This window comes from Seriola lalandi, unplaced genomic scaffold (assembly GCF_002814215.2).
Source record: "Seriola lalandi dorsalis isolate HSWRI2012SDOR001 ecotype SW California unplaced genomic scaffold, Sedor1 jcf7180002054581, whole genome shotgun sequence".
Taxonomy (NCBI): domain Eukaryota; kingdom Metazoa; phylum Chordata; class Actinopteri; order Carangiformes; family Carangidae; genus Seriola; species Seriola lalandi.
The window spans coordinates 3,734,513-3,753,264 of NW_019525134.1; the positions used below are offsets into that span (position 1 = coordinate 3,734,513).

The 18,752-nt window shown below is 41.8% G+C and overlaps 4 protein-coding genes across 7 annotated transcripts in view; 2 read left to right on the forward strand and 2 right to left on the reverse strand.

The window, feature by feature from the left end:
* Window positions 1-3,358: 3,358 nt before the first annotated feature.
* lysmd3 (LysM, putative peptidoglycan-binding, domain containing 3) lies at window positions 3,359-7,928 on the forward strand. 3 transcript variants are annotated; one of them, XM_023418381.2, is made up of 3 exons: window positions 3,359-3,479; window positions 4,802-5,078; window positions 6,157-7,928. In XM_023418381.2, exons 2-3 carry the CDS (start codon window positions 4,812-4,814, stop codon window positions 6,877-6,879), a joined length of 990 nt encoding a protein of 329 aa, XP_023274149.1. In that variant the 5' UTR covers window positions 3,359-3,479; window positions 4,802-4,811; the 3' UTR covers window positions 6,880-7,928. The 3 variants fall into 3 exon arrangements, with proteins under 3 accessions (XP_023274149.1, XP_023274150.1, XP_023274148.1); XM_023418382.2 differs by lacking the exon at window positions 3,359-3,479 and adding an exon at window positions 3,485-3,791; XM_023418380.2 differs by lacking the exon at window positions 3,359-3,479 and adding an exon at window positions 3,485-3,765.
* On the reverse strand, window positions 7,762-11,294 carry polr3g (polymerase (RNA) III (DNA directed) polypeptide G). Its single transcript, XM_023418386.2, has 8 exons — window positions 11,040-11,294; window positions 10,732-10,863; window positions 9,574-9,703; window positions 8,940-9,005; window positions 8,796-8,855; window positions 8,656-8,714; window positions 8,339-8,461; window positions 7,762-8,218 (listed from the first exon to the last, which is right to left on the reverse strand). Exons 2-8 carry the CDS (start codon window positions 10,840-10,842, stop codon window positions 8,129-8,131), a joined length of 639 nt encoding a protein of 212 aa, XP_023274154.1. The 5' UTR covers window positions 10,843-10,863; window positions 11,040-11,294; the 3' UTR covers window positions 7,762-8,128.
* A 181-nt stretch (window positions 11,295-11,475) lies between these two features.
* On the forward strand, window positions 11,476-14,422 carry mblac2 (metallo-beta-lactamase domain containing 2). Its single transcript, XM_023418210.2, has 3 exons — window positions 11,476-12,035; window positions 13,103-13,317; window positions 13,684-14,422. Exons 1-3 carry the CDS (start codon window positions 11,594-11,596, stop codon window positions 13,855-13,857), a joined length of 831 nt encoding a protein of 276 aa, XP_023273978.1. The 5' UTR covers window positions 11,476-11,593; the 3' UTR covers window positions 13,858-14,422.
* A 534-nt stretch (window positions 14,423-14,956) lies between these two features.
* rtkna (rhotekin a) overlaps window positions 14,957-18,752 on the reverse strand; it is a 39,681-nt gene continuing 35,885 nt past the window's right edge. For both annotated transcript variants that reach the window (XM_023418290.2, XM_023418291.2), the window contains exon 11: window positions 14,957-17,603. In XM_023418290.2, the coding sequence (XP_023274058.1) occupies window positions 16,888-17,603 (716 nt within the window). In that variant the 3' untranslated portion in view covers window positions 14,957-16,887. The remainder of the gene's footprint in view (window positions 17,604-18,752) is intronic.

The following is an 18,752-nucleotide window of genomic DNA, read 5'->3' on the forward strand; positions in this document are numbered from 1 at the left end:
CAGTGAGTCCAGTCAATTCCAAATATTGTGCCAAAGAGGCAAGTTTGTGGTCTGCATCTGGGCTGTCTTGCACCAAAGGATTTTGAATTGCTCTACTGTGTGCTACTTGTGAGGCAAATGGTAATTTGAAAGAGAAGTGGGGAAGTAGGCGCAACATTTTATCCTCTCAAGGTGTGGAAATGAAAACCAGACCATAACTAATAAGAGACGTAGTAGGCAATTGCGCTGTTTTTCTCTTCCTACATCATGAAAAAACGCAAATGCAGAACACTCACTGAGGAGAAGACAACTACAACCTTTTGTGTTTAGTTTCCTCGTAATAAAATGTGCTCTATAAAAAAACATGAACGTGATAAGATGCAGACCACATGCAATAAAATGAGCAAAAGGCTTGTGTTTCAATATAACTAGTGCAGATATGTCTAAGAGGCAAATATGAAACTATTGTGGATCACAAAGAGGATATCTTTATGTAGAGAGAATAGCTATCAAGCCATGCAAAGGTGTATTTCAACTTTACAAATGTCCTTCATTCCACAGATAAAGACATAAGTTACAACTCTTGCCCCCAACAGTGACACTCCGCGCACAGAGGTGGGCACAGCCTGTTGCAGGGCGGTGAAGTGTGTAGAGGGCTATGTCCTCGTCTACTATTTCCCTCTATCCCCACACACGGAGAATGCAAGTCCTCTCATCAATCTCATCCCGTCTGCAATGTGCAACACTTCAGCACCTTTCATCAGTGAACAAGCTCTGTTTATGGCACTGTCCCCTTTTGTACTGTGTAGCCATTAGGGGGGGTGGGACAGAAGGGGAGAGAGGCAGGCAGTAAAACAGTTTCCGCCCAGTGAATCACATTCAGACCCTCACACACAGGCGACTGGGGGCTGACCCCTGCCAGGCGATGACATAAACACTGACAAACAAAGGGCCTGGGCTCTGAGCAAGTGAGGATCTTAGAGGATCCAAATCTACAAAAACAGACTGACCGTGACATGTGGGTTTGTGATGATGGAAACAGAGATTGAAGGATAGAGGAAAGAAAATTGTAAGCGTTTCATGGCAAGTTTTGCTGCTTCTTTGCAAACAAAGAGGGATGACTGTAATTCTTCAACTGATTGAATAATTTATCCATTCATACAAAGATACATTTCAGAAACAGTGAAGAGTGAAGGCTGGCGCTGAGGAGGAGCAGGTGTAAGTGCTGAATGGATACAGAAGCAGCTCCCTCCCTTCCTCCCCAGTGAGAAAAAGGATTTTCCTCTGCTGAGGCACCACAGAGGAGGCAACAAAAGAGATTTGCAAGGGACGCACCAAGATGACATCATGTCAAATCAATTAGAGATAAGGTGGACGTATTTAATTATTCAAGGACAGAAAAACCCCACCCCATCAACTGGTGTAAATTATGGAGCCTGGACATATGCGTAAAATACGCAAAGAAGCAGCAGCAGCAGCAGCAGCAGCAGCAGCAGCAGCAGCACAATGAGGCTACAGGCACCACTCGTTTATTTAACAGTATCAGCACATGTGCGCAACTCAAAGTGTGCCAAGATTACTTATGGCCCGAGTAAGCCTATAGATTAGTCAACGGAGCCTTTATGAGAGGGTCTCCAGCTCACCATGTGTGGCAGTTCCCCCTGAATTGTTGTTGTATTTCAGTGGGAGAGAGAAAACCCACACAAAGCGCAGTAATCACACTGGAGATCCTGAATGTAACCATGGAAGCGTTTGTCTCCGTCCTCAATGGGCTACCATTCATTTACTGATTGCGCTGAATCAATATTTAGGCTTTTCAATTTTATTAGCTGCTCCAAGGGGGATTTTTGGCACAGTGCAAAAAGAAATTAGCAGTGGCCAACCACTTTTAATCGTTTTCTTATAGTGTTATACAATATGTCTGCTTGAGCTGTCTGGCATAATTGATGACGAGTATCGCTACTCATTTGTTTCCTTTATTCCCCACACTATTAATCTAACACTGGCAAAACAGTCTGCAATCACCAATCATTACTGACTCACCTACTGAAAAATAAATCTAAGACGTTTGAATTGTCTACGAGACAGTATAACCATGTGTCACAAAGCGATATCATCGCACCATCAAGTCTTTCTATGAAATTAATCCACTATAAAGTTTTGCTGGTCGCCACACATCCTTACTATTGGCTTACTCACAATGACAAACAGAAACATCTTTGAAAGGAGACATAAAATAAATCATTTCAACTTACCTGACACCTTGCTTGGCCTCTCTGTCCAAGATAAATTGCTACAAAATCTTTATTGGTGAGGATAACATCGATAAACGCTCCCAGGGTCTTCAGCTCCTCCTCTTCTCAAACAGCAGCCAAGTACCGCATCATTTTGTAGTGCTTAATAAAAACCTACTGAAATCTGTTATTCCTTCGGCAGCTTTCGGTTCCCGGTGAACAACATGGGATGAAGCGCGTATGTCATCTAACGGTACTGAAGCCGGGAGAAATAACAGAGACGGAGCGGTTCCCCGTCTCTTCAGGACCTTCTCCTCTCTCTACACACAGCTCCGGGCTCCTGCAGCCATGTGAGACCTAGTGCTACTGTACACACGACTCACCGTCCCAACAGAAAAGATTAGTTTGCAGTTCTTCAGTGACTGCAGCTCGTCTCCCGGTCAATGCCTAATGAGACAAGATGTTTTAATCCCATTTGTCTCTTGAGGGTGCACAGTATGGTGGCGGATAGCTCCACCCTGTGAGCCAAGCAGGTATTGACCCCCCGACCAGCTGCTGTCCCTCTGCCCACTGCTGTAATCACTCCACATAAACTTTGCAGATTTGTGGTAGAGTAACTTGAAATCTGACACAATTTTGTAATTAGAATTAAAATACACGCAGTTTTACAGGAAATGCCACTTGCATCATTGTCCACATGACCGAAAATGTTCCCTGTTGATATATACATAGCTTTAAATACATCGTCGCCTACCTGTTCAGAGTGTCAATGGTAGTCTATACACATAATTTAGAGTAGAATCGATACATCTGACAATATATTTAAAATTAGTAAACTAGCTAGTTTAGTTTTAACCGTGTTGAGTTTCCCCACCATAGCCTTAATAACACGTTTATTTTGTGCACGATGGCTAGCTTGTTTTTTTTTTAGCTTACGTTAGCTGAAATAAACTACGGGTATGAATACTGGAGTCTGAATATAGAATTAACTAGACACTAATTTCTATCCAGAATTAGTAAATGCACCGTCCATTCCTAAAAAGTGGGGATTTTTATCAGATATTAACTTGACTTTTGGCGCCATCTTGTGATTACAAATGAACGATTTGGAGTCGTCAGTGATAACGTCATTACGTAAATATTCTGTTGACGTGGCGTGAACGGTAGCAGCAACAAACCAACTACAAGGTGAGACCGAAGATAATCCTCTGGAAGTAGGATGGATATTTTTCAGGACAACTGATTGATCAATGCTCACTTTTTCAGGTAAAGGCAGTTGCTGACGACTTCCTCCAAACATATTCATCAACTTTGACCACTGACCGATAGAACTGTCCAAACCTGACTAGCCACCTAACATAGGTGGACGCTAGTTAGCACTAGCCTAGCCTGTGCTAACTAGCCGAACTGTGTACGTGCACTGTACATTACACTTCCGTCAGCACAAGACCGATATTCATTTAAGACATTGATTTGGCTGCTTAGAGAAACGAGTTGTTGAAGTTACATTGATGGTCGAAGTGGACGACGACATCGACTGGACTTTTGTGGGGTGAGCGAGACAGCGGTGTAGCATCAGTATGTTGTTTTTTACTTATAGCTAATTGCATAGTTAAATAGTTAACCTGAGCTTTTACCCACCCTGACGTTAACACTTCGCAAGCCTTGCTAGTTAATGACATCGATGTGTGCTTGATATAGGTGTCCTTATGGCTAACACCTTGGATTGCTAGCTGCTAACTTAGCTTACATCAGCGCTGGTCAGGAATATGACATTTGGTTCAAACTCGTAACTAAGAATGAAATCTGATCTTTCTGTTGCTTTTGTTATATCAAAGCTGTGGTAAAAATGGCTAGATAATGTTATCTGATAAGATGTTCCCATAGCCATGGTGGATAACGAAACTGAAATGTTATATAATCGGAGGACATTGACATCTAGAAGACTGATAAGCTCGTAGCCTCTTCCAGTATGATAAGTGACGCTATGTAGCTTTACTGTAACTTGAATGTCCTGGACAGCCAGAGAGATTGGCTTGCTAAATGCCAAGAGACGTATAATTACTGTAAGTGAATTTTCCTGCTGCCTACACTTGTTAATTGCAGGTTCCAGAGAAAGAATTGCATGTTAGGTTTAGTATGGTGTCATACAATTCTAATAGGCCATCTTCTATTCACAGTCTCTTTATGTCTGTATAGTGCGATTTGTAAGTGGTCACATTGGGGATGACATGGACAGCTGTAATGGTATTAAGTGGTAGCACCTTCATAAAGAAGTCCACTGTAAACTTTTGCCTGATGCAAACTATGACTTCATAGTCACCTACATGTATGGTAAAACCTTTCATGACCCATGTTGCAGTAGTGAAGGTTTGCTTGTGTGCCTTGCATGAATGTGCCATGTCTTCAGGATAGCCCCCCAGTGTTTTAAGTTATACACTGACTCACCAAAGTAGCTAATTAGATCAAACAATGTTTTTGCTAACTTTTCTCCCAGGGTAAAGCATACCTTTTTGGTATCCCTAAAGAACATGCTGTACAAGTTTAGGATTCAGTACCCAAGTTTATCTCTGCTCTTCCCAATACAGTGAAGAAAAAATGTCCAGTAGAAGCCAGCACTATGGGTTCCAGTCAGCCACCATGGTGCAACCTGCCAATGGCGGTCATGCCTATCTGTTTGGAAACAATGGCTCAGAGAATGACCTGTCAGAGGAGGATGGGGAGAGCTATGAGCTGCGGCCTCGTGGCAGAGAGAGGCTACGGAGGAGCACTTCCAGAGAAAGGATGGACGATATTATCTACCTGACCAGAGATATCCAAGAGGGTGACACTCTGAACAGCATTGCCCTGCAGTACCATTGCTCAGTACGTATGTGCTCAGATCTGTGTGTCTGTATCTTTCATTTTCAGACAGCTTCCCTTCAGGAATGGAAGCAAATTAAGCCTTGAAAGTTCATGCAAACAGCTTCTACAGGTTCCCCAATTGTTCTTGATTACTTAGAACTCTTCTGTGTGTAAAAAGGCAGTGTTGGGACAAATTCTGTGTCTACACTCTCTGATGCATTATTAGGACAATACTGTACTGCAGGAAGTAGTACTGTCTACTCAAATAATTAAGACCAGCACAGTCTCCAGACAGACTGATGCTCCAGACTGCACCGAAAGTGAAATTAAAGCAACATGAAGTGGTCTCAGATGTTTGGACCCCACTATATCACTATACATACATACACACATATATATATATATATATACACACACACACACACATATACAAAACGTTATCCAATTCTTCCAAACCTTCTGTTAACATCGAGATTCCTCCATGCCCTCACAGGTCTTTAGAGTCCTGAGGTAACAACAGAGTGTATCTCAGGATGCACAGGAGGTTTTTATTTTGACATATTTTATAGAATATTTATAGAATCAATAATTAATCTCTGTTATCTAACAGAGTACTCCAACATCAGATGTGAAGTTATTTATTTCCTGATCAAAGATACAAGAGAAAGTTTACAACATGGATATGGTTTCAGAGTAATTAAAATGTTCTTGGCGGTTAAATGATACTACGAATCAATTAATCAGTTAATGCCTGAGATTGTGGCATCAACATATCCGTGGTATATATCCAGGGTAATTGATTAACTAGAGTATGAGAGGTTAACACATTTAATCCTATAGACAGTGTTTACCAAATTAACACATTTTACTTTTTTATTTTACAGATTTTTCATGTAATATGTTGGATTGTTATTTACAGAAGTCTATAGAAGTTTGAAGATAATTTATATTTTATGATATGCATCATTTTATTCACTGTGTTAAAAGAGGCCCATTCTAATTTAGTGGTTGTCTCATAATCCAGAATATTCATAGGACAGTAATTTGCATTTTTTGTCTGTAAACACTTTACTAAATTCATCTTTTCTATGTTCCCTAGGTGGCTGACATTAAGCGTGCCAACAACCTCTTGACAGAGCAGGACTTCTTTGCCCTGCGTTCAGTTAAGATTCCTGTGAGGCGCTTCAGCGTCCTCACTGAGACTCACAGCACTGGTCCTCTTAAATCTGCCTCCCCCTCAGGTGCCAGACGCCTTCCTCAGATCTCCCCTGTTACCTCCCTCCCTTCTGAGTCCTCCACAGACTCCTCTTCTTCTTCTACCGACAGTGTAGAAGGATTTCTCCTGGAGAAGGACAAGGACATTGAGCGGCTGGTGAAATCGACAGGCCCGTCTCGGAGCAGCCTGAATGAAGTTGTGTCCTCCTTAACGCTGCAGCAGCAGCAGCAGCCGCTGCTAGCAGAAGTAGAGTATAAACCCGTTCAGAGAAAGGACCCTTATTATGGAGCTGACTGGGGCATGAGATGGTGGACAGCAGTGGCCATCATGCTGGTTGTTGGTATAGTCACGCCTGTGTTTTATTTGCTGTACTATGAGGTTCTAATGAAAGCTGATGTCAGCCATCATGGCATTCCTACACAAGCTCAAAGCGACATGTATCATGGATCTCACCATGACAGTAATGTGGACTCTCATGTTGGAGAACATAACCATGCAGGGGCTGGACCTGGACATAATGCTGGAAGTGTGGGTAATGGGAATCCCCAGGGACCAGGTGTGGACAAAGCAGGAGATGGTGAACACAATGGGAAAGACAAAACATAGCAAGGGATTATAACTTTACATATAACTTTTTTGCTAACTCAGAGACCTAATAAGCCTAATAAGTGGATGTTCCCATTTTTTAATAATTTTTATTGACTTAATACAATGCAATCTGTCTGACTTGGACAGTCACTCGATAGTGCTACAGTCATTTTTATAGGGTTGAGCGACTAGGAATAAGGGTGTGGCCACAATCATTTCTTGCGTCTGTCCACTTGTATTTATATGCTTTTCAACAAGGAATGTTGATGGGCTGGAAATGGGTCCACCTGTCTCCTCTATATTTGTGTCCATTTTGACAGACATGTTATAATAGGCTGAACTGATGGACAGGTTCCAGAGTTCATGTAATCAGCTAAGCCAGGAGAACTGAGGTGATGTTTTTGTTTTCAGCTGGGCTGCTGCATTCTCAGTAAGCTCAACACAAACATTGTCCAAGGAGAGCAGATCTCTCACCTGTTTCTTCAGTGATGGATCAGTGGCTACACCCTAAGATGATCAATAACTCTGTGGATGTGGTTAGAAACCACATCCACAGAGTTACTCTCAAACATAAGATGTTTATTCCAACTGTGTTTTTTGCCATGTTAGTAATTTTTCAATGCTATTTGTTGGAAAAGTATGAATGCTGCCACTGTGTTTAATACAGAATTAATTTATTTCACCACTATTGAGCATTTGTTTTTACTTACACTATCAGTATTGGGAGTTGCAGTCAAATTATGTCTCTGAAAAGCCATGAAAGTTTCCTTAATTTGAGCTTGCTTGAAGAGAAATCTTTTCTTTTTCCATTTAAAAAAAAAAAAAAAACCTCTAAGAGCATGGTGAGGAAGATGGGAAATGCACAGTATTCCCACAATGACACTCATACAGTACTTATAATTATGTGAAATTTTAGACTTTGTTATGTAGCCCTTTTATTTTCACTGTGTTCACATTTTATGACAAAGCATTTTGTGTTGTTGACAGTATGTGCCTTTCAACTTGTGGAAATGTGACACAGGCTGGAGAATAAATACATCTATTTTGAATAAATTATTGCCAGTGTACACATAGTGGCATTTCTTATTTACATAAGTCATTAAAAGAAAGCTCGCTTCTCAAGATCACAATGCAAAAAAAACTATCACTCTGCTCAACAGTATTTCCAACGTATCTACAATATTTAACCAGTAGAAACAATCACATAATGACTGTTAACTTAAACAGCGTACGCTCGCTTGAGTTTGCATGGTTGAGTCATGCTGTCTCAGTACGTTGCTTCACCATCCATATTGTCATCACTGTCTGCAGCAAAATCTTCGCCATTGTCAAAATAGCTTTCTATGTAGTCATTTTCCTACAAAGAAACAAAGGAAATGGATAAAGTCAAATTGACTGATTCTTACATATCATCCACATTCAACTTGTTTTTAGCAGATTTGGCAAAAAAAGATTAGGTCATCATTATTAATCTAACCTCTTCAATATCCTCTTCATATTCTTCCTCTTCAATTTCTTCCTCTCCATCCTCGTTCCTTGTTTTCTTTTCGGTCTCGTCATCTGACTTTTCAGGGTTCCCCTCATCTTTCTTTGCCAGTTCCTTAAATATAGACGTTAGGATTAAATTATTACTGTAAGACATTAGCTAGCTCAGAAGGACATGTATATCTCTTGGTAAGTACATATACATCCTGAGCTCAATAATAATCCACTAACTTGATTAATCACATCAAGACAAAATGAACAGAACATGTAATGCTCAGTAGTTGAACAAACAAGTGAAGAGAAACTTACGTCTAATTTATTCAGCATTTCCTGTGTTTCTTTGCGTGACACTGTTTTCCTCTTTGTGCCTGTTGGATTTAAGCATTTTGTCTTTATCCTTATAGTTACAGACTGAAAGGTCATAACATACATAATGGGGTTTAATATACCTGCTTTAACACGAGGTTTTTTCTTTTGGGGCATCAATTCTTTTGGGAAAAGGTTCCAGTCTAGAATATCAAGAATAATATTTACTTTATTTTCCATTTTTTCTCAAATAGCTGTAATCTCATTACAGTGTGTTATGCAAGTACCTGGGATCCATTCCTCATCCTCCATCTGTCGGTGCTTGAGGTATCTCTCTGTGTATCTCTCCACTTCTGTTTCACGTAAAAAAGACCAAGTTTTGCCTCAATACACAAGTCCCAATTCCTTCTCACATCACATCCCTAGTAACAGTAGCTGAAACACAAGTGCAAGCACCACCCACTGGGTGCTACTCCTGATTCTTAGCCACAGTGATAAATCAAGTTTGCTTATATTTCAAGTTATTATCATAGATAAAATCTATCAAGCTCCCGGCCACTGAAATTACAGTTAGTACATTGTTTTGTGAGCACAAAGCACCTACATTATACATCTGACAACATTTAGGACAAGAAATTATGAAAAAACCTACTACTTGTTATGGATATATTTAGCTCACTGTTGACCAAGGGAACTCTGAAAGGCCTGTAAGGCCAGACCATTGGAATCAAATTAAAACCGCCAGCAGCTGTAACCCAATATTTCTGCCATAAATCAGCCTCTTTCTCTGTTTCCAGATATGACCCTAATTAAATGCTTCATTTCCTAAGTGCTGCATTATCTTTCCTCACAGCAGCCAATTGTCTTGCCATAGCATTTCTATTGGATGCCAGGTCTCTAATGCACTACTCTCCTTCTCACCTGCCTTATTGGACTGAGGCTTGATGTTGTGTGGCAGCCGTTGCATCGTTCCCCTCATCTCCTGTTTCAAGGCCAACATGTAGTCCTCTTCCTCGCCAACTTTCAGCGGAACTGGTTTAAAGTCTGTATTCTGGAGGGGGAAAGATAGCGGAAAGGAGATCATTTTGATTAAGTGTGACAGTTATGTTACTTTTTTGTACATAGATTTGTTTACTTTTGATCAACACTATGGAGCGGCTGTGGAAACATATTAAAAAATGACCTTCTCCTTTTTATATTAAAGATAACATTTTGGTTTTAACTGATATGAGTGTAATTACATTTATTGTTTGCAGAAAAAATGCTGTCCAGTAGTGGTACAAAATTCTACTACACTGATCCTAAACCTAAACTGAATGAAATGATATAAGGCCTTGGAGGCCTTTCAACTTGAGCAAGTAGACAGAGGTGTCTCACACAAAATAAGGCTTACTATCCAATAAGGCAAAATTGACCATCAGTGGCCTCAAATGCCCCAGGTGTGTCAACTGGTTTGTGGTTATCTGATTTAATGCAGAGTTGTTTGGGAACAAATACCATCATATCACAATGTCATGGTTGGTTACAGGGCCTGTGTGAGTATGAGGAAGAGGGGTCGATAGGGGCCCAGAGGTCATTTTTGCCTTTTGGCCCCCTATTTGCTGCATCGTGCAGAAAATAATAGAGCATCCTTGAGCCGCTGATAATTTGTCTGTTATAGCAGAGGATGTTCTAGGAGGAAGCACTTAATGGGACACTGTTTTAAACAGGCTCTTAACATGACCATGACAAATGCTCTTTTACCCAACTTTATTCATGCAAATACACATATTTCTTAGCTTATACTTTTTGTTTAAAAAGATCATGCAAATTTCTCCTGCTTCTGTGATCCGTCACCACCAGTGCATTCTGAAATTTAGTGCCATTGAACACTTTGAAGGGCTTATTGGTGAATTTAATATACTGCAATGTGATATGTCATCGTGGGATCTCTGCACTTAGGCAGTGTGCCTATGTATGTATGTGTGTGTGTCCATGCATGCGTGTGTGTGTGTGTGTGTGTGAGAGAGAGAGAGAGCGAGAGAGAGAGAGAGAGAGAGAAAGATAGAGAGAGAAAGTAAGTGTGCGGTCGGTACTTACTGGAAACAACGGGCTGGGCCCCACCCTGGCTTCTGGCATGCTGCCCCTGCCGATGCCCAGAGCCTCAATGTTGAAGGTAAAGGCAGCCACTCCACGACCCTTGCCTGCCATGGCTGCAACCCTCCTTTGAACCTACAGCACAGAGCCCACATGTCCTTAATCAACTTCCCTGTCACACACGTGCAGACACAACCAGTTAATGCAACACAGCGTCGCCTTTTCTCTCACTTTTCCTACTATGCAACGTTGGTCAGCACTGATATTATGTCGGAAACACATCAACATATACAGAGAGTTGTAATACTCACTAAGGGGCTGTTAGTAATTTGCTCCTAATGTGGAGACGTACAGTCCTAAAAGTCTATGTACTACAGGGCTGTTCAGCGGCATTAAGCCTTTACTGAGTCTCCATGTTTCACTTTTCGAGTTTACTTGTCATTAACATTCAACGACCCGCTTGTATCCTTTGTTCGGCACGTAAACTAACTCCTGAAATCACTAAATTTACAGCTAAGTCTAATGAAGATTTGTACTACTTTGCTAACACCGGCGTGGACCGCTATGCTCACACTACACTCAGCATGTGGAAATGTGGCTTTAATTCACCCCGCCCCTGCGTGATGTCTGAGAAGGCGTGACTTCTTTTACAGCCAATAGTGGCGAGTTTTAGGCTGTCGTCACTCACCCTTTTGCCCAATGAGCATGCTCTCCTCCTACAAGGGTGTGTCAGCGGCCCCCATCACATTAACCTCAATGAAAACATAGCACCCCTAGCTAGAAGGCTAGTCACACCTCTCCGCCGCAAAATCACCTGGCAGCACAATACCCACACCAGCTTACTTCGACAAGTGCATGAAGTGGGATGTCTGCAGCCGACTGGTACGCTCACAAATCGCTCGGAGACGGACTCTTCTGGATCCAGGAGCGATTCTACCAGTCAGAGAACCGGGCCAACATCTGGCTGCTCCGCGGCACACATCAGGACGTGGTTATAGACACTGGTCTGGGCTTGAGGAGCTTACCTGACTACATCGACGACAAGGGGCTGCTCGGCAAAGATCCGCAAAGGAAGAACCCTCTTCTGGCCATCGCCACCCACGCCCACTTCGACCACTCGGGCGGTCTGCATCAGTTCCAACAGGTGGGCGTCCATAGTGCCGAGGTCGATGCCCTGGCCAACGGAGACAACTTCGAGACCGTCACCTGGCTCAGCGACAGGGAGATAGCCGAGTCTCCCAGTCCAGGATGGAGGGCAAGGCACTACAAAGTCAAGGCTGTGCAGCCTACACACATACTGCAGGAGGGTAGGTAGGAGAGGCCGCTTTTGGAGATATGATTTATGATAAGGGGTGGTGGGTCTGTGATCAAACACCAGGTCATAAGGTCTAAATGCATTTGCCTGAAGATAAGCGTTATGGTCGATACCATTAGACGATGTTTACTGGCTGCGCCTGGACTCTAGCTGTAGTTTGCACATTAAGCTCTATACGCAATCCCTGCTTTCCCCACAGGAGGATTTTACTGAACAATGAATTTGGCAGAAGACCAAAAATGACTTGCTACACACCCACGCACACATACACACACACTCTCTCTCTCTCTCTCTCTCTCTCTCGCTCGCTCTCCCCCCCCCTCCCTCTACAAGTGTAAATGTCTTCTTGCACAACATGAGATGGGCTGTGTGAAGGCTTCGGAGGCGTTTTACTTGTAAAGGGGTGGCAGCTATTTCCGCATTCGTCATCTTCACTTGCAAAGCAGCTCTATTTTAAGCCAGTGTGCTGCTGATTGATGGGTTCTGTTTCATCCAAGAAAGAAAAGAGGAGAATGCAGAGACTGAATACACCCCACCATGCCAACACCCACCAAGCAATCGAAGATACACACCAAATCAATCACTAATAAGTTAAACCCACATTCTGCAACTTTAGATAATTAATTACTTTCAAGATAGTTGTTGCACAAAGCTTATATCACAAAGGATGCTGCACTGTCGGAGTTTGGACCAAAACTTGACCTGTTACCCTCTTTTGCATTCTTACAGTGTGTGTTCTGCACCGTTGGTCAACACACTTGTTCTGCTGTGTCAGAGCCACTGCTGCAATGCAGTTAAAATATCTCAGTCTGTCAGTTCCCCTCTTTTGTCACACTGTGCAACTCATACCCAGTGTGGACCAAATCAATATACTGAATATCCAAGACTCCAAATGTCACGGTGTTATGGGGTGACATGTGGAAAACAAAAATATAACCCTGGTTTGATTCCAGATAGCCAGATTGTGAGGAAGACAATGATTTAATCTGGATGTAAATCTGGGAAAGGGATGCATTTGGTGATAAGGGTACAAGTTATATTGTGTTTGTATATGTCTAGGTGATGTCATCAACCTGGGTGACAGACAGCTGACAGTGCTCCACATGCCCGGTCATTCTCGGGGCAGCATCTGCCTCCACGACCGAGACAATAAGTTGCTCTTCAGTGGAGACGTAGTGTATGACGGCGCCATGATTGACTGGCTGCCCTACAGCCGCGTCAGTGACTACATCAGCAGCTGCGAGCGTCTGGTTGGGCTGGTCGACAGCGAACAGGTAACACTGAAACACACTAGAGGTGGCCTAACCATTTCAGTTCATAGTTCCAGCATCTTCTTTGATACACAAGGTATCCAGTTCCATCAGCTAAAAGTTTTCATGGTCATGTTTTTAAGTTTATGACTGGAAGGTATGTACATTTTAGAGGGGAAATATGAAGTCATTTCCATGTAGCCTAAATCTATATATTTACTAGCTATATGTAAAAATCATTCTTATATCAGAGATACGTATCATGTACTGATGAATATAGTTTGGTGTTTATCCAGAGAAATAATGCTTGAGTGTCTCACAACGGATGATTTAGGAATTGATGTAGCATGCACTGTACATCATTTAACAACTGGCATATTCATTAAACAGGTTGACCAAGTCCTCCCAGGGCACTACAACACCTTTGGTGCGAAGCGGCTCCACCGGATTGCGTCCACATATATCAATAGAGCTGGAACGTGTCCCGCAAAGTTCTCCACATTTGCCTGGAGTACTCTGGCTGGGGTGGCACTGCGAGCATCCAACCCAAGGAGTGCCTGTTAATGAGACGGGATTATGGAGCTGGAGGAAGCATAAGTGCACAAAGAAAAATGTTTATAGAGGACATGAAAGAGGGTGTGGAGGGGAAACACCCATCATTTATAGGTAACAGTAACATTGTTCATTTACTTATGTAATCCAACAGAATTCATATAATTGCCAAACTTTACGTAAAATGCCCCTATTGGGTTACATAAGTCAATAATCAGCATCATATGAAGCATATAATACAAAGTATTTATGAGTGTGATTCTGTTATATACTGATGATTATGTATATGTTGGTCTGAATATTATTAGATGTATGGTTTTTATACTTTAAGCAGATGTGAATTTACAATAGCACAACAATGGTACAACTCTGCACTACAAACAGAAAGCATGGAACTTTGGGTTTTCCTCTGACAAATTTGAAATGGAGTCAATATGGCCATAGTATTTCTCTATGCATATTATAACGCTCAGTGAAGACTCAGTGTCCACTACCTCCTATGTTTGTAAGGTCGTTTGTACTGTTGACTAATCTACGGCTTTGCTATCGAAACACTGACAATAAAACCTCTGTTCTACCTGCTTTCCTTGATGCCTCTACAACACAGACTGCTGCAGCTTCAATGTGGAATTTTATCTCCAGCCGTTCTCGTAACAGGCGATCACCTATGGGATTTGTTGCTGAAGGGAGAAAGAGAAGCGGAAGAGAAATTGATAGAATATGATCCATCATATGCTCAGAGTGCAGAGTACTTTAAGTACTTTTCTGATCTGATGGAAAAGCTCTCCTACTGCAGGGACAGGTGATACAGATAAGAGAAGATTTCCCCGATCAGACTTTTTCTAGTCAGCCGTGCAGAAGTGCAGGGTGTTTTAACTTGTTTACTCTCATATCTTCTGTGTTACAGTGTAGTTATAGTTGTGTTGTCTTCATATATCCTTCAAAGTGTCACAGTAAGGAAGTATGATTTTTGGAACATTTTAAGTAACTTCAACTTAAAAAAAGTCTTACCACTGGCAAATTTGTAAAAAAAAAAAAAAAAAAAAAAAAAATCAGGATTTTCATAGTTCATGTGGATAAGACAAATACAGATAGGATAGAAACAAGACAGTTGTGAGTTGATAAAACATTTATTATATTTAATGTTATATTATTTAAACATGAGATTTCCACATTTCTCGTTTTATGTTCGCCTTCTAGGACGGCATACATGCAGAACACAAAGCCTGCTAACAAGGGAAACTCTTGCAAGGTTATAACATTCAATGTTATCTATTCATAACAGTTAAAGATCTGCACATCATCTGTTAACATGATAATCAGGTATCAATATAGCTGCATTTATAACAAAATCAATAATGTAACAAAAGACAAAGAGAGGAGGTTTATTTGTTAACTTATAAAAATTAATTTACAGTAACAAATGCTGTTTTTCAAGCATTTGACAGTTTTTAATCTTAGTAAAAATGGTTGCCCGAGTTCTGAGCCCAGAGAGGGAAACTGTTACCAAAGTCCACAGTAAACAACAGAGACAGAGAAGAAGAGGCTGTACTGCACCGAGACACCGACTCCCCTAGATTCATTCTGTTTTCTTGTGATAAGAAGTAACTGCTGTGAGTTGTCTAAATGACAACAGCTTACATAATTGAAAAAAACAAAAAAAACAACAAAAAAAACAGGTGGCAGTGTAAACAAGCCATTTAAATTTTGTTCTTACTATCACAACCTAACAGCTGACTTTGTTTTATGTAAGTATTCTGTTTCACAGATAGTTTTCTAAAATACAGCCACCATAAAATAATTTCTAAGATTTCTTTCTGTGTTGCATAATAAAAGCTAAGTGGACGTTTCACATTTAATTGGATTTTTCATAAGCAGGAATCACTATTCAATGAACTCCTACAATACTGCCGCTAGGCAGTGTAGCAGAATTATAAGTATGGCTTGGGTTTTCAATAACACTTTTAATAGCTTTGGTTAATTTCAGTTTATTCTAGGGTTTGCTCTATGTATGTAAGGACCTTTTACTCAGTTCTGTCCCCAGCCCCTCAAAGTGTGCAGATAAATGTGTGAAAGTAAAGACCAGAGAACAGATTTTTACCCTGAAGATCACAGTAATAACCAGTACAGTAAGTATGAGCACTTGCATTAAGTTAAGCTTTCACCAGATTCATTGTTGAAATGATCTCAAGTAGTTCAACATTTTAACTGTAAGTGTAATCATGCAAAAAAAAAAAAAAAACAACAAAAAAAACTAAACAAAAACAAAATGGTGCATAGTAATTTTAGGAGAACCACAAAGATCATCTGTTGTGTGAATGATTAGAAAAGTACACTGAAGTAGATATCACAGTACAGGCAACAAACATCAACCTTCCCTCCACACTCGACAGTTTACATGTGAAAACTCTTGACTGATTTATACCTTATGTTCATTTTCCAAGTTCATTTTGCCGCATGCTTCCTGGCTTTCATAGCATAAACACTGCAAACCTTTCTTTATAAAATACAGATAAGAATCACCCAGTCAAAACACTGCTAGTGCATTAACAGAGATGACCTTGAGACAATGTTTGAGTGGCCAGGACGGCTGATGCAGAGGACAAAACAAAACCTTTTCCAGTTTCAGAATTAGATTCCAAAGACAGAGTAGTAGGCCTAGTGTGGCATGTTTATCAGATCAAGTCCTTAGCTCTTAGCATCACTTAGCATTAGATCATAATTTCTCAAAGCAAGCAGAGTACCTCCCATTTAGTTTTGGACCATCTTCAAAATTGTGGCAACCCGGCAAAGTGCAGAGTCGCCCGCAGTGATTGTCACCTGTCTTTTGTGTTAGAAGACATTCCAGTTTGCCCCAGCAGGGTCTTCCATGATCCACCCTCCACCAGGAGACAGGCTAAAGGCAGCTCATCCTTCTCAGAACTGCGCATATGGCCTAGCAGATAGCCTGAGGTGGGTTCACATGTGTTAAGCCAGTTAAACCATGGTTTCATGAGCACTATTGCCTTTAGGTCAGCATAAAATGTCTGCCAGGAAACAAGTTCACACCTGACTCTGGAGCCAGTTGCGAGGATCAAGTCTGGCCCTGAGGTTCCTGAGGCTTCGTCGAGCCGGGGAAGGCCTCGAGAAGGGGGCTCCCTCAGATGACTCAGGGCTGTGGCTGCCCTCACTGTTGCTGGAGCTGTTGCTGGAGGTGGAGCTGGAGCAAGAGAGTGTGGTCTGTGTGCTTCGCTGCGATTGAGGCGAACGAGAGGAGACAGCGATTGGGGTGAGCAGCGAGGAGGGAGGAGGCTGGCAGGGGCCCTGGAAGGTCCCTCCTCCTCCGTATCCCCTCCCTCGAAGGGTGCTGAGCTTCGCATCCAGCGACAGCGTGCGTGGCCTCAGACGGGAGGGGGAAGATGACGAGAGAGAGAGGTTTGACGAAGGCTCGGGCCAGCCATGGTGGTGAGAACAGGGACTGGTGCTGCAGTGGCTGTCGCTGTCTGACGTCAGACTTGCATCTGAGGACAGCAGACCCAGCTGCGGGCAGCGGTGAGGGCTCACAGGGCTCTGGGTCAGGCGATGAGGGGTGCAGGGGCTGTGGCCAGACAGACGAGAAGTACAGGGACGAGGGCGGCCAGCGCTTTTGGGGTTGTTCTCCTCAAACACAGACATCCAGGTGGGAGAGGTGCCCAGCTGGCTGCGGAGCTCCAGCTCCTGCAACCTCCGAGCCAGGATGTCTGACACAGTAGTGCTGAGGTCATCAGATGACTCAATAACTGCAGGAGAAATACAGCAAAACGTATTATTACACTGCTGTAGAGCAGGCTTGAGACTGGATTTTTTCAAAGGATTTTAATCTGTAAAATTTTAATTATTGCTTTTGGATTAAATCTGAAATTTGGGTCTCTCAGAACAGTTCATTTGGAATAGGGATTTAGTAAACATACCCCACCATTTAAATATTTATTTATTTATATTATATATCTTTTCCACAGATTTCTAAGGTAGAGATAAGGATAGTTTTATTGCAAAATTTAAGAATATCTCATCCTCTAATCCTGCTGGAGGTGAGGATACTGGATGGATTTCTAGACATGTTTGCAATTCATTAAATATCAACTCAAAGTGAAGCCGTGAAATGTTTTTTAAAAATATAACCTTGAGTTTAAAAGCAGAAAAGTTTGCAGAGGATTTAGATGGTTAGATTTTCTGTTATTAATCAAAAGGTACAGTACAATATAAAGTCTGTTCATGGAAGCGTTGTATCTTTTCTACAATCCTGTCACGCATTGTACACTTGCACTTATAGCATATTGCATCATTGCCAAAGAGAAAATGATGTAAGGACTTCAAATCTGGATTTGCATCATTGCTGTTTCATTCATGATGATGGAGCAAAAACATCCCGTCTTGTAATGTTTTGCTGAATTAACAAACTATCATCAAGTTGAAGCTGATGCTGAATTTGAAAGAAATCCTGAATTGCATTCACTCTATCAAGAATAGACTGTTAACTCAAACCAGCTTTTTGGGACTGCAACATTTACCACAACATAATTTACACCGAGCCCTACTCCTGTTACTTCACCTGTCGTTGTAATAGGATGAGAGCAGAGCGCGAATCTCAGCAGACACAGCGTTATCCTGCAGCAGAAGACCCTCACAGGAGGGTGTGGCAAGAGGCGCTGCCAGGGGGGTTAGGGAAACCGAGAGGGAGGTTGGCGAGAGAGAAGGGGTGGAGTAGGATAGGAGGTGTGCAACAGGTGGAGTTCAGTTTTTATGTGTTTTAATGGTCGCGACAGAAATTGATAATGGTTGACACGTGTGTGATTGAGAACGAAAAAAAAGAGATTAATTCAAGGATAAAGACAATTCACTCGTTAAAAATGAAAATGGTGGGAGTTGATGGAAAATGTGGAGTTGAT